The sequence below is a fragment of the Ochotona princeps genome, chromosome 25 (genome assembly GCF_030435755.1).
Source record: "Ochotona princeps isolate mOchPri1 chromosome 25, mOchPri1.hap1, whole genome shotgun sequence".
Classification (NCBI taxonomy): domain Eukaryota; kingdom Metazoa; phylum Chordata; class Mammalia; order Lagomorpha; family Ochotonidae; genus Ochotona; species Ochotona princeps.
The window spans coordinates 20,600,399-20,616,086 of NC_080856.1; the positions used below are offsets into that span (position 1 = coordinate 20,600,399).

The window sequence follows — 15,688 nt, forward strand, 5'->3', positions numbered from 1 at the left end:
CACTCCAGTCTCCCCTCCTTCATCACAGCACGCTCTCCCTGTCTTCCTTGCTGCATTTCTCTGTCCAAATCCCTCTCTTTTGTAAAGACACAATGCACTGGATTAGGCAATCCCCTCCCCGACAATCCAGTATGACTTCATCTCAACTCACATCTACAAAGACCCAATTTCCAAATAAGATGATATTCTGAGATCCCAGGGGACATACATTTGCAGGGAGGGGATGACCCACCGAGCTCAGTATAAAGATCATCAGAATGGGCAACAGTTCCTGGAAAAGCCCAAAGAGAACATCCCATCTGTGGGTGTGAGCGGGAGGGTGTTCCTCACCATCCTAGAAGAGGTCAGATGGAAAGAAACTGGCCTTAGTGAAAGAAGACAGTCATTCCAAAATTATGCCTTACTGGCTCACTTTGAATGCTAGGCTTGGGTTCTTTGTTTTGTGTTGGTTTTGCTATGTATTACTGTTGTAACTCATCTCTGTGTTAGTGGTAAGCAGCACACTCTTATTTTTAAAGATTTATTTATTTGAAAGGTGATGTTACACAGAGTCACAGATATCTTCCATCCATTTGTTCTCTCCCTCAAATGGGCACAGCAGCCAAGGCTGCACCAAGCTGAAGCCAGGAGCCAGAAGTTTCTTCCAGGTCTCCCACAGGGGTGCAGAGGCCCAGGCATTTTGGGTCATCTTCCACTGCTTTCCCAGAAGCATTAGCAGGGAGCTGATTCAGAAGTGGAGCAGCTGGGTCTTGAACCGGTGCTCATATGGGAATGCTAGAATGGCAGGCAAAAGTTTTATAAGTGATGCCACCATGCCAGCCCAACACACTCTTTCTCTATGGGAAGAACTAAGAGGTTGTTATTGAGTACTCTTTTTCTGATTCCCCTTCTAGAAGAGAGTGGACGAATGTACACAACAATGTGGAGCTCAGAAATAGCACAAAAGTCTCTTTGTACCTTTGAGAACCTAAGCCTAATCCATCACATGCTAATGGTCTTGTGCTACTGAAATACACCCTTTCTTCTGACAGCCCTACCCAGTACATAGGGTAGTTGCCGAAAGGGTATATCATAAACGGTTTTTTCCCTTAATAACCCAATACAGCCCTAGCCCCCATGAGAATATTTTAAACAATTCTGGAACTGCTTATTTTTTCAGCATAACTATTTCTTGGCATAGCAACATCCATAAATTGACTGCTTAGTGTGGAAACAATGTATTTTTCCTCAACAATACAGTTCCCCATCTCCAGGGATGTCCCCCGGTTGCTGTATTTCAGGACATGGTAAACACGCGGTGCTTTCTACATTAGCTCACCTCAGATCTCCTGATCCTAAGCCTTTCCTAAGTCCTGCCTTTCCAGCTGGACTTGAGATCTCAGGGCCTATTCCACCCTTGAATCCACTGTTTGTTTTCAAGAGTATGTTCTGCTCTACCAGGACTAAACACCTGATCCCAGCCCCTTATTTACCCAGAAATGCCTGCTGACATGCCCAGTTCCGCCGAGATCCAATATGAGTGCTACAATGAACTCTGGACCCGGGTTAGTAATGCTCGATGCTAGCTCATTTTGTTTCAGTTGTTTTAATCATCACAGCCTTTTAAGGGTGAGGGAAAGGGATGAAATCCTGTAGCTGATTCGAGATTATAAGTCACTCCTGGGGCAGCGCCCCAGTATGTACTTCTAGAGGAAGTATATGACAAGGAGGGGCCTGAGAGCAAGAGAGGAAACTCTGTTTTATCTTTGAACAATTTACATGAAATTCACTGTGTGAACAGCCAAGACCTCCTTTGTCTCACCGTGTCAGTCTCTGGCTGATCTATTCCTCCTCAGCTTCTGTGGTTGATATTGAGCTTTCCAGAGATTTCCTGTTTTCATTTATTATAAAAATCCAACTATGCATTTACTTCAAGACTTTGGTATATTTTTTTGTTTTTACTTTATTCTTGCCTTGCTGTTCTCATGGCTGCTTTCCGATTTGCCAAAGATGAGAATTCCAATGTGAGATCTTGAAGCATGTGCTAGATTGAACCCTTGCTCCTATTTCTTCATTCCTTTTCTGTATTAAAATCCCACTTCAATGCTCATTGTTCTATTGCTTGGCAGGCCCTCCTACCACGATGGATAGAGTCTTCTTTTTCCTCACTCCATTAGTGTTAGGCTTATGTAGAGCTTGGTTGGACAATGGAATATGAGTAGAAGAAAACTTTTTAAAATAAGATTTCTTTATTTTTATTCGAGGAGCAAGCTGCAGAGAGTGAAGGAAAGAAAAAGAGATAGGAGTATTCCATCTGCTGGTTCACTCCCCAAATGGCTGCAACAGCTAGAGCTGGGCCAGTCCAAAGGAGGAGTCTGGGGCTTCTTTCAGGTCTTCTGCATGGGTGCAGGGGCTTAAACACTTGGGCCATCCTATGCTGCTTTCCCAGGCACATTAGCAGGGAGCTGGCCCAGAAGTGGAGCAGCAGGGATACAAACCAGTGCCCATATGAGATGGGGGACTTCACTTGCTGTGCTACAGCACCAGCTCCCAGAAGTGGTCTAAAGCCATTTCTAGGCTGAGATTTTGAGTCAGAGACATGGCTGTCTCCTCGTCATTGTTGTCATTCCAATGATCTGTAAGGAGTAGAGCTTTCCACAAGTAGCCTCTTGGTCCCCTTAAAAGCAGGTGGGGGTAAATCTGAAGCCCACCCTCAGCCTAAAGAAAAGTTACCCCAACCAACCCATGCACCACAAGAAAGAAAAATGTTTCCAGTTGCCAATGAACTTGTGGAGGTTTGTTACAAAATGTGACTGCAGCAATAGCTGACAAATACCAGTCGATTCACTTAACTTCTCAAGAAGTTCATCTCCGCATGTGTCAGATTGGCTTGTAATTGGCTTGTCACCAATGCTGATCAACCTTTTTCTTCCCCCAAGCTTTAACATACACCCCGCAGTAACAGACTAGACATACCTGAGGCCAATATTATAAAGCACGAGAGAATGGGGAGGATTGAAAAAGTGTTCATTCGCTTTAGGAACTTAACACTGGCATTTCAGTGGAGAATGGAGCAGAATCCCCATTGCAGGACTGATGAAGATAAGAAGGGGAGAGAGTATGGGAGCCTCTTCCAGGTCACTTGCTGGGATGGGAAAGATGAGTGGAGTGGGGGAGGAGGTGGAACCTATGGTTAAAGAAGAGATGGCTGGTCGGTGGGATGTTTGACTGGCTTACTTTTTTGCTCTGTGAGATGGATAATAAAACATGCAAAGAAACATTTACAACGCTGTTATTAAGGGTGGCAATAGTAAAGGATTTGGACTCAAGAGTAAGGAACAAAATGTCTGGTCTATGAGAGAGAAAAGTAAGGCTTAGCAGAATTTGTTTACTGATTTGCTATGCATCATTTACACTTCAAGTTCACCAGCCCAAGTGCAAGACAGGTGTCAACCACCAACACAGCACAAATGAGAAGCTGAACTCTTACTGCTGAATCCAGAAGATAAAAGTGAATTTTGTCATAAGAAAATTTGAAAATTTTCCGGAAATCAAATTGAGTTTAAATCTTGAGTTATAGAAAAAAATTTTGAAGAAATTAAGCTCTTTTCATTTTTAAATACTGAGGAGTTAGAAATAAACAGTTTCCATCTACAAATTAACAGCAACAGATGTAAGGTTTACCATTCATAAAGCATTCATCCTACCTCTTAAGCAGATGGGGCAAAGAACAACTACCTCCACTTCACCATAGGGAAAAATGATCAAGTTCACAGGGGCAGTTGATATCTGTGATCTTCCAAGAAAAGCGCACTGACTTCTCAACTGCCCTCTTTCCCCATCACTGATACATGTTGGTTTCTGGCACCACCTGAGCATGTGTGACCACTCCTGACATCCTAATACTCTGTAGCTTCAGGGGTCAGTGTAGTGGCACCACCTACAATGGCAGCACAGCGTATCAGAACACCAATTCAAGTTCCAGCTGTTCTGCTTATAATTCAGCTCCCTGCTAATGTGCCTGGGAAGACAGTGGAAGAAGGTCTGAGTGCTTGGGCCCCTATGTGGGTAGGAGTTCTGGTTATAGTTCCACAATCCTGGGTTTGGCCATTATGACCATTTGGGGAGTAACCAGCAAATGAAAGATATCTCTCTCTTTCTCTCTTTCTTTCTCTCTCCCCTTCTCTGCCATTCTTCCTTTTAATTAATAAGTCCCCCCCCCTTTTTTTTAAACAAAAGACTCCTTAGTTGCTAAGCGCAACAGACATTTTAAATCACATTGTATATGTTCAAGGTTAAAAGGTATCTACTGGCATTAAGGTCTAGGCTCATTGCAAATGAGATCACTTGTTTACAAGACAGTTCTCTTCACTTTTCACTCCAATGCCTTCCTGGGGATGATGTGAGAAATTAGAATACTATTTAAAAAATAAATCAACAAAATGGAAACCAAGATCTATGTGCTTAACACCTAGACAGTTGTTGAGCCTAAGCCTGCAGTCATTGGATAATGCTATTAACTAACATTTATTGAACACTAACTGGGCCAGGCACTGCTCCAAGTCTATTCCATGTTGTAACTCATGCAATCTTCCCAACGGGCTCTAAGGCAAATGCTATTATTATTCCTTGTATACGCTGGGAAGCAGGCCCAGATATCTTAGACAACCCTCTTAAGCTCATCTGAGTAGCCAGGACTTAAACCCAGGAGGGCTTCTCACACAGCTCTGGGCTACTATGAAAGGTGGGGAAAGAGTGCTGTGTTGTCAAGGCAGCAGCAAGGAACTGCAAGATGTTAAACTGGTTGAGAGTTGCTTGTTTTAAAATGAGTTCAACTGCCATCTTTGCACTACAGTCTTATTTTGCAATCCTTTCTTTCATACATAGCCCAGAGATGAACACCAATCAGTAGTCATCCCAGTCTAGCCTGAATTACAAAGACAAAATCTTTTATTAACCTCCATCTCTCAACTCAATGAAATCATGTTATATAAGTGGAGGTGGTAGCTGGCTGTGGTGGTATGCAGCAAGAAATGAATGGAGATACTCTAAAATGACATTCAAAGCAACAAAGACCAAATCACAGGCCCGGGTGTCTATGTATGACAAGCATGTGCCACACAAAACCCTTTATGCTGTTCCTTTGAATTCCATTTGATTAAAAAAAAAAATACTTGTATGCCTATGGCCCTATAGAAATGCATTGAGTGCCTTAGTACAGTGTGCAGCACCAGACTAAAGCTTCATATAAACTTGTCCTGTCTTGGGGAGCTCACTTTCAAATACAGGAGTTAGGTAAGTGATGCAGAAGAGAAAGAGAGAGAGAGAGGTAGAGAGAGAGAGAGAGAATGAAGCTAGCAAATATGGTAGAACAAGATCCCAAGGAATACAGAAGTTCCTGATGCAGCTCTGTCCTGCATGATGAGGGAATAGGAGCTGGTGGAGGGACGGAAATCAGCAGGGAGCAGTATGGTATACAAAAGACTTGGGAGCAGCAGGGAAGCAACGGCCAAGGGAGAAGTAATGAGAGAGGAACCTGCACAGGGAGCTGGGACCAGGTTGGGGGATGGGGAGGGTCTCTTGAACCTTGAGAGGAGACCAATGGAGGAGTTGATATTCCAGCTGCAGTTATAGGATATCCTTACAAGAACAAGACAGGAGGTGGGAGAGTCAGTGGGGAGGCTGTTACAGCCCAGGGATGCTCTTCTAGGAAAGAAACAGAGAAGAAGGCCTAGCTTGGGCAGCACTTAGGAGGGAAGCCAGGCCAGCGTGGGGACTGGCTGACTGTCAGGATGAGAGGAAGCAAAAGGACAAGACTGATCCGTGGAGAGCTGCCCCTGTTAACTCTCACATGGAGAGCTGCCCCTGGTGTCTCACATGGAGAGGTAGCACCATTGGCCCTCTCCCACTGATAAGGAAGCTAGCCAGGGCGGGGGCGACTTAGCCACTGTGGCCTACGGACAAAAATGTCTGACCCTAAATGGTAAGACTTTGGCTGACTTCCACAATTCCACACTTTTCCAAAGAGCTTCCCAATTACCTCCCTCTGCAAGCTCACGTGTTCTAAGATGCTGCCGTTCCTCTTACGCAATCTCTATGTGCAGGTGGAGCAAAACCCTTAAGCGTGTGACTGACGACACTGTCTCTCTGAGTATTTCACTTCCCAGGATCCCCTGATGTGTATTGATCTGTGAATGGTCGGAGGGGCATATCTGAGAGCTCCATGCCTCAAACAGCCTTATGTACATTGTGCATGTATTGACAATAAGAGGGTGCAGGTTAAGTGAAATGTCAAGTTTCTTTGCATTGGGGTGGAATTCTGACGTGACATACAAATACTGGTTATCTCATTGACCAGCTATGCTCCTTGGCAGGACTTCCAACGCGTCTGTCTTTGAATAATTAAAAAAGGAAAGGCAATCAATCACGATCTAAATATACATTGTGGTTGGGATAACAGAAGGGGGGGGGGTGTCGAGGAAGAGGTCAGACGTCACTGCCTTACATGTTGACTGTTCCCGCAGAGTGCAACAGGAAGTGCTCTGGTCTTTGCCAGAACTGGAATGACACATACTGTCCTCAGAACACTCCACTCAGAGCCTGGGCACGTTCCCTCAGGCACGCTATGTCTTCTAAAGGGTTGGGACCTGCATTCACCCACAGCTCCCTTTTTTGCAATCATGCTCTCCAGTTTTTAAAGTGGCAATTACTTGACTACCTGCATTCATCAGATGTTATCCACAGAGCTCATCGATGAGGTAGGATCAGCATACGGTTTAGAAAATCTCTAGCATTTGATGAGTGCATGAACTAAGAAATCATCTACTTATATGTGTATATGTGTATGCATACACATGTTATTAACAGAAAAAAATTTGGAAGCAATATCATGACTGTTGCAGCTACCTAATCATTAACATTTATTGAACAACCTCTGTATACAAGTGTTCACTGGCTTCAGACTCTGGCCCTGGGATCCAGTGCAATGGCTCAACTGGCTTATCCTTTGCCTGTAAGGGCCGACATCCTGTGGGGGCATCGGTTTGCAGCCCAGGTGCTCCACTTCCCATCCAGTTCCCTGCTAATGGCCTGGGAAAGCAGTAGAGGATGGCCCAGGGCCTTGGGACCCTGGAACTGGAAGGAGCTCCTACTTCTAATCAGCTCTACTCCAGCCTTGCAGCCATTTGGGGAGTGAATCACTGAATGAAGCAATTTCATCTGTCTCTTCTCCATAAATCTGCCTTTCCAACAGGACTCATGCCCTGTCCTCAGGGGCTTATAGTCAGGCGAGTGGGACAGGAGATGTCATAAACCATAAAATGATGCAGAGGTAGAGCTCACCTAGAGCTGGCCTGGCGGCCGAGGCCTACAAGGCACACTTGGCAGGATGAATAGGTTTCAAGAAATGAGGAGGGTGCTTAGACAGCAGGGATGCTGCCGGCACAGTGTGGACGGAGGCGTGCTCCGTGGGAGGGTCCTAGGGCACCGGTTCCCTTGTTCCCTTGCACTGTAGAGGTGAGTGCTGGGCTCTGTGCATGGCATGTGCAGGCTCCAGGTGTGTGCATTCAATACTCTGAGCACAGTGCTTTGTGGTTGTCGCTGGGTGTAGAGGTTGTTGTGTTCTTGGACCATCTCTGACATCATTTGACCAAAGACTTTGAGAAAAATAGAGGGCTATCCTCTTTGGGGCACCATGTTCAGAGACTGAATGTCTATTGAGACAAAATCTAAAAAATACCACTTTGTGTGTTCCATGCTCTGGGCTGGCACCATGCTCTGTGCTAGACCAAGATGACCAAGACAGGAGGGCTCCAGATGAAGTCCCCTGCCAACTGGTCAGCACTCCGTTCCCACCTCAAACTCCCGGCTAGTGTGCAACATCACACAATTCTGCTAACCAGAAACAGAGTAGTACTTCACGACTGACCCACCAACCACCAGCAGTGGGCTCACCTGTCCTCTGCCCCACTCACCCCTCCGTCCACATTCAAAGACACATGATTCCTGCACGCAGAAGCAAGCCTTTGTGAGGCTATAGAGGGGCCACATAACAGGCAAATGGGAATCTATTGGGTTTACTGTTATCATTACTTTTGAGAGGGAGAGTGGGATCCACTCTGCAGTTATATTTTAAGAGAGTCACTTCCTGTCAGGGAAACCAGCACTGAGCCAGTTCTCAAGCAGCTCAACACACCACGAACATAAAGCTGGTAGTTTGATTTATTGATTTAACAAACAAGTTGTTTCTTTCATCTCTACTTAAAGAACAGATGCTACTGGAATCTTCATCTCCTTATTGAATAAGAGAAGGTGTCAGGATAAGTAGTAAGGCTATGGTTATTATTTTATTATTTTTTTTTTAAAGTCGGGGGTAGATGTTTGACACAGTGATTAAGAGGATGCTTGGAGCAGGGGATGAGGGCTGTACTTACAACGCTAACATCCCATATTAAGAGTGCAGGTTCAAGTCCTGTTTACTCGATCTGATTCAGCTCCCTACCAATGCACCCTAGAAAGCAATGGAGATGGCCCAAGTACTTGGGACCCTGCATTTATGTGGGAAACCAAGATGGAGTGTCAGGCTCCTGGCTGTGGCCTGATTCAATCTTGGTTATAAAGGCCATTTGGTGGGTAAAACAGCAAGCAGAAAATTCTGGTGTGTGTGTGGGTGTGTGTGTGTGTGTCCCTCTCTATAACTTTGCCTTTCAGATAAAATAGATAAATACATAAACAATGACTGCTGGGGATACCTGCGCCCCGTACCAGTATCCCAGGATTCAAGTCCCAGCTTCAGTCTCAGTTCCAGCTTCCCTAACAATACGCACTCTAGGAGTTAGCAGGTGATGGTTGAAGTAATTGAGTCCCTGCTAGTTTGGATTGAGTGTACCACATCACAGCTTTGGCCTGGCCCAGTCCTGGCCATTGATGAAAATTCTTTGTGTCAAATAAAATGAAAACAAATGAATTAATTAAACTCTACTTTTGTATGTGTTTACATATGCCCAGTGTACATGATCCCTTCCATGGAACTCTTGGCTTCCAGAACCTATGTGTGTGCCCTTTGAGTAAATGATGCATGCCTTATTATTCTATAATCACATTTTTCATTTGGATTACAAAGACTACTTACCCAGTTTAATCACCTACTTGCCATACTTCACCTGTTCTCTTTCTCTCTCTCTCTCTCTCTCTCTCTCTCTTTTTTATTAATCTACCCCGAACAAAGATTTGTTGCCCTGGAGGTTTTTGGAAGATGGTATGTAAGCCCCTAGCTCCAGTCCCACGGAAATACCCTTGGATCCTGCTCGCTGATAGTGGCCTATCAACAGTGAGGGTAGAGCCTAGCTTCTCAAGGTCATATCATTCATTTGCCTGTATGAGGCCTGGTGTGTATGCTAAAATAATCAGTCACATTACTTTACAGTCACACCTCGTACTCCCATTCTGGAAAATCAATAGAGAAGAAAGAGAGGAAGATTGTGCATAACTATTTAACACAGGGAAAACAAAACCAAACAAATAATATTCTGTAGAAATAGTCCTCTAGGAAATGCAGACCTAGCTTTCATAAGCAGGCTCAATTTTATCTCCAAGCTCATCGCTGAGTTATTAAACCCAAGTATCATTGTATCCCAGACAAATGAAAAAAAAAAAAAAAGCTTAAGGGGAAATAGTGTGCTTCCCTCTCTCATTGCTCAGAGGCACGAGAAATTGTCCATGCCTTCAAAATGTCTGTCTAAACCATGCCCATTATTCCCACTCAGCGTGCTGTTCTCTCAAAGGCTGCTACCTCACTCGCTGCCTGAGCCATTTCTCCCTCTGCCCATCTCCTCTCCTCTGCCAGGCCAGTTGCTGCCCACATAGCAGGATGCTTCGACTTCTCTGGGTCACATCTGGCTTCCTGGTGACCCTAAAAGACCAGTGGGCTGGGGCTGGAAGGGGAGAGAAAGCAGTCACCACACACAGTGGCCAGCAGGCCCCACAAAGCCGCCTGCCAACAACAGCTCCACATCTCCCCCTGGGACTCCCTGTGAGTCCTGGAAATTGACGCTCAGGCTGAGCAGAGAGCCTTGGTGAGGGAAGGCGTCACTGTGTTACACCCTCCTTCCTTCACACCAGTGGCAGCTCGGACCAGCACAGACCAGCACAGGCAAAAGCAGCTTTTGAGCATGTAAACCAGCTCTGGGAGGCACAGTGGCATTGGTTGCAACTGCTTCAAGTGCACATCAAGTGCTTTCCAAATACATACTGTGGCAATATCCACAACCTCCCCAGGCAGCACCCCTGCCACCTACGGGACAGCCGTGACTGTTTGCTTCCTTTGATGTTGAACTTGGAGCCAGCCCTACAGTCCCGGTCCTGATGTAAACAAAACAGCAGCCTGCAGCCTCAGAGCTGACCAAGGGGGTCATTTTAACATTTCGTTCCTGTTGAGCAACCCCTTAGCTTCCAGCAGGTGGGGCAGCTGCCTGACCACAGACACATCTAGCCGCCCGCCCAGGGCCTTTGTTAAGCTCCAAATCTCCATGAAAGGCCTGCCTCAACTTTAATTCCCAAAAAGAACATGGGAAGTGGTGGCCAAACTGACCTGTCTGCAAATACCCCCTTTCCGGGCACCTTCCTCCACCCCTGACCATACCAGGGAATTTCCAAACAGGTTCTAGCTCTGCCAAGCTCTAGAATGCTTCTTTTGGTGTCCATAAGCCCACTCCAGTGAATTCTCTGAACTATAGTCTGGAGGTGGGAGTGGGTCTAGAATTAGAATCCAGTTCTACATGCAAAGAAAAGCTCACTGAGAAACTAGCAGGGGTAGTGGCGGACTTTTCCACATAAACTTTATGTCTCAATCACCATTCGCATCTTAAACTGCGCGCAGGAGGACACTTGATGAGGAACTGCCTTGCTGAGTCCTATTCTAACATTGGACGTGCATCTTGGCATCTGAGCCCTCCACACAGGCTGGCTTGGGGAGCCCTTCCACCTTCCCAACACCGCTCTCCCCAGCCCCCAGTGCACTCACTGCCTTTCTCTCCGCCCTGTCGGTTAGGAAACACCCGCTACCTCAAGTTCTCCCACCCCTCCCCAACATTCTACTCCCCTGTTATAAGAGGGTGAGAGTGTAGTCCCAACCCCCTCGCCCACCACACCCATGAAGCTGCTGTCTCACCCCAAGAAAGGTTTCCCACTCATTTCAGTAAAATTCATTATTTTTATTGCTAAGCATTCATTCCCATTAAAGGAATGTGAAAGATACAGAAAGATTAAAAGAGGAGGGGAAAACTTGCTATTCATGTTGAATAAAGAAATCCTGATCCACCAAGGAGAAGCACAGCTGCCAGTTCCCAAGTGTGGCCTGAAAGTTTAAACCCCCCAAGCAGCATTGTGGCTGAGCACGTTAAGCCACCAGCTGTGATGCCAGCATCCCACATGAGTGATGGTTTGAGTCCTGGCTGCTCTACTTTCAACCCAGCCTCCTGGGAAAACAGCAGAGGATGGCCAAGTACTTGAGCCTCTGTGTCCACGTAAGAGACCAGGAAGTTGCCGAGCTCCTGGCTTCAACCTGCTCCCATCTTGGCTGTTATGGCCAACTGGGGAGAGAACTACATAGATCTGTGAAAAGTCTGCTTTTCAAGTACATGCAAACTTATAACATTTTTTAACCAAAAAAATGGGGGGGGGGGGTTGAAATACACAAGTATCTCAGGTTGCTTCCAGAAATACTCAGCTCATGAAACTTGGTCCTTGCCCATGGAATGTCTTCCAGAACGGTAATTTTTTAGTCACTTTGCACAGAAAATGAACTTTTGAAATATTTTTATCTTGTATGTTGATCACCCTGGCACGTGTTCCTAGCCACCATCATGTACATCCACAGCTCTGTCCCCAGTACCTGGGGGGAGGTGGTGAAGCCTGAGCCTACATCAGTGCAGTTCAAACCACTCGGTGATAGCTCAATCAGCTTAAATGATCATCATTGAGAAAAAGAAAAAAAGACAATGTGTGTGCTTATTTTTTTATCATTTTTTCTTTTCTTTTTTTTTTTTTTTTAGATGAAACTAGCCTTTTTGTCTTTCCTCCAAATTCACATGCACACTTGATGGCTAGGAAGGGTGTGTTAAGTCCATGGGGCTCCCTGCTCTACAAGGTGAGGGACCACAACCACAAACTCAGCCAGGCAGCAGACAGAAGCTGCGAGCACAACAGGCCTGCCCCAGTGGGGAGACCCCAAGCAGAGAGAATGGACTGTGAAGGCCAAGGGGAAGACAAAAGCTCTGGTCAAGATAAAAGGCTCAAGGGACCCTTCAGCCAACACTTACGAGGCACCAGCCACGTGCCAGGTGCTGTGAGAGAAACAGAGAATGAGAGATCTGATGAAAGTAGCGCTGGAGAGTGGGGGTTTCTTTAGCAAGCAGAAAACACTTCATGGAGGGGTCAGCCATAGGCACAGCACTGGGGGAAATAAGGAGAGCATACCTTGGAAGGGGAGCAGCCAGGGGCAAAGGCATGGCTCATAGCAGCATGCTCCAGGTCAATATGACTACCGCACACGATGTTGGGTAGAGAGGAAGGAACAGCAAGGGAGGCTGACAGAGGAGCAGAGCCAAATGGGAAGCCTCGACACTGGGCTGATGTATGTGGACTCCTGAACTTGACCACATCCAGAAGTGTGCATTGCCAGAACTGCCGAGAGAGGAGACCTTGACCCTGCCTTTGAAACACATCGGAGCTTCACCTGCTCAGCGTTGAGCTTCCCAGTGCTATCTCGCCTAGCCTGGTGGCAGGTGCAGCTCTTCAAAGACAGTCGAATGAGTTTGAACCTTCATGTGTGGGGCTGTGAGGGTCCCCACACATGCATCCCTCTCTGTCCATGAAGCCTCTCCTTGCTGTCCGAGCAGCCTCCCTCCTCTACATGTGTCCCCTCTGGAGTGGGAGACCAGCTGCCAGCCTTGCTTCATTCGTGTTTGCCAAGGGTCTTGCCCAAGAGAGGACGGACGTTAGCCCGAGGAAGATCACCTTCAGGGGACTGGATCACGAATGGGGTCCCAGAGCAACACAGCCATGACCAAGGCCATTCTCTCCCGCAGCCAGTCTCCTTCCCTTAGCATCCCCCTCTCCAGACACAGAGCTCAACCCCGGAGCCTCTGCCTGTCCCCTACACCTGCCTTGGCCATTTGACCCTGAACTCCTGTTGCCTGACCTTGTACCAGGACCTCCCACCATGGCTAGCACACATTAACGGATCAATAAATATTTTGGTGATAACAAATGGAAGGCAGCTCTCACCTCTATTTGCCATCTGTACTTAGCACCTTTATCTTAAATCTCCGTGTCTTTGAACCGGGTTATTAATATGGCCCCCAGAATAGATTACCAATGCACAGCTGCCTTGCTGGCTGGAGTCAGGTGGCCAACTGCGAGCCTTTGCTGCAAGCTGACTGTCAACACCGGCCACAGCCGCTTATCAGTCAGGACACATACCCCTTGCTGAGCGCAACACTAATGGACGCAACTCTGTCATTCACTCATCAAGCACTGATAGAGTCCACACTGTATGTCACTCACTGAAATTGGATTTACAAATACAGACATGAAAAATACACAAGAAAAACAGAAGCAGACATGGATACAAGTGTGCAGCACCAACACTGATGTGGTGAGCCCATCTGGCGGACTCCAGGGAACCTCCTTGGGGAATCATCATCAGTGTGTTGTTGTCTATAAGAAATTAATACTGATGGACCTATTAGTGGGGCCAGTGTTGTGGCATGGTGGGTTAAGCTGCTTCCTGCAATGTTGAATCCCATAATGGTTTGAGTTCCAACTGCTCCTTTTCTGATCCAGGGCCCTACTAATGTGCCTGAGAAAGCAGCAGAAGATAGCACAAGTGCCTAGACTCCTGTCACCCACATAGGAGAGCTAGAGAGAGTTCCAGACTCCTGGCTTCAATCTGAACCAGCCCCAGCCATTGCAACCATCTAGGGAGTAAGCCAGTGAATGGAAGATCTCTCTGTCTCACTACATCTTTGTCTCTCTCTCTCTCTGTAAATGCCTTTCAAATAAAACAAAATAAATGTTAAATAAAAACTGTATTAGTTAAAAAAAAAAAAAGTAAAACAAAGCTAAACCGCTAAAGACCTATTTTCCCTGACTTGCTGTCACTGGTTCGCTACACAGGCTGAGGTCTCCCAAGCACCTTCTGTGTGTCCGGCCCTGTGCTGGATCCCTGAGCGAGGGTACTTGGGGGTGGAAGCCAGAGGCTGCCATTGGCTTTTGCTTTGCACCTGACTGGTTTCAATACAAGATAGGCTACACTGAGACCAGAAGGTTCAAAAGGTAATTAAACCAGCTAAAACGCGAAACAGCATTGGGACTTGCGCTGAGGTTCAGAGCCAATTTCCAAGAAGTAATTTCATCATCACAGAACATCAAACGTGAATCCCACTTTCAGCTATGCAAATTCCAAAAGAAGAATACCTCACATTTGCATAATGCTTGATGCTTTTCAAAGTGCCTTCCCAGTTATTAATCTAGAGGAGGCTTTATTACCACCGGAAACAAATTGAAATGCTGTTCCAATTCCATTATTTTTCCACTTGCTCCTCCAAAACGCAAGCCACCTAACTCCAGGTGCTTTTGATAGAGGGGGAGCTGACAAGTTTAACCAACAGCCTGAGCAGTGTCCTTGGAAGGCCTTCCATCCACAGACACCCCAGAGCCTGTGATAGCATTGCCAGAAACCCAGGGAGCAGTTCGCAGCTCAAGTCTGCACTGGCCTCTAAGTTTATGGGAAGACGTGACCAGGTCGCAGGAAATGCTTCCACCCAAAGCCAGTGCCTTTCCCATGTGCTTTTTTTCCCACCTCTTTCAAACTTAATTATGTGTAGGGTTCTCAGGCACTGAATCACCAGCCTTCCCCCAACACTTCAATCTCCTGCATTTTAGCAAAAGATTAACCTGACTGTTTGCTTTTCATTCTGAAGCCGTGTTAATACTCAACTCCCCGGAGATTAGAGAAGAAGAAAAACACTCCCACATACCCCACCCTGGCACCAGCAAGGTTTCGGGGCTGACATGTCCCAGGATGTCCCAATCCCTGATGCTGGCTGGCTGCACTTACCACTTCAGGAGGGCCAGGAGAGTCACGGACAGGGCCACTGTCACCACGGGGACATTCACCTCCAACGTGAGAAGGCCTGCAGCTCCCATCGCTCCAAGGGGCAGTCTCAAGGCAAAGGCAAAGAAGCTAACGTCACCGTCCGCACAGAAGCCACTATGATCTGCAGGTGCAGGAACAGGCAATCAAGGAGACATCCCAGCCAGTGGGTCCCACCAAACGTTCTCTTTCTTGGCGTGTCTCCTTATAAAGAGGAAGGAAGCAGAGGGGAAAACAAAGGGTTTCAGTGTAAGGCAATGAATCAGCAACTTTATTTTCTCGATGACTGTTCTGTCAATAAACATTTATGTTAACTGTCCTGGGAAGAGCAGCAGACTGGCCCCATGTTTGCCAGAGACAAGATGGTTGCAAACGTGGACTTTTTGTCAAGTAGTCTTCAAAGAATGACTCACCTCCACTATCTGTGTCTCTGCATTGTCAAAAACCCGTAGGCGAAAGTACGGGCTGGGAGACTCTGAACATGCCAGGAACAGCTGAGGCCAGGTACCAGCCTGATGAAAAAATGCAAGCTACTCTAAGAACAGTTGTCCTGTC

General features: G+C 46.6%; 1 protein-coding gene across 1 annotated transcript in view; it reads right to left on the reverse strand.

The window, feature by feature from the left end:
• Positions 1 to 15,369, reverse strand: part of TBXAS1 (thromboxane A synthase 1) — a 157,728-nt gene extending 142,359 nt beyond the window's left edge. Inside the window, exon 1 of the mRNA XM_004594473.3 lies at positions 15,098 to 15,369. Within this exon, the coding sequence (XP_004594530.2) occupies positions 15,098 to 15,186 (89 nt within the window). The 5' untranslated portion in view covers positions 15,187 to 15,369. The remainder of the gene's footprint in view (positions 1 to 15,097) is intronic.
• Between the last annotated feature and the right edge of the window lie 319 nt (positions 15,370 to 15,688).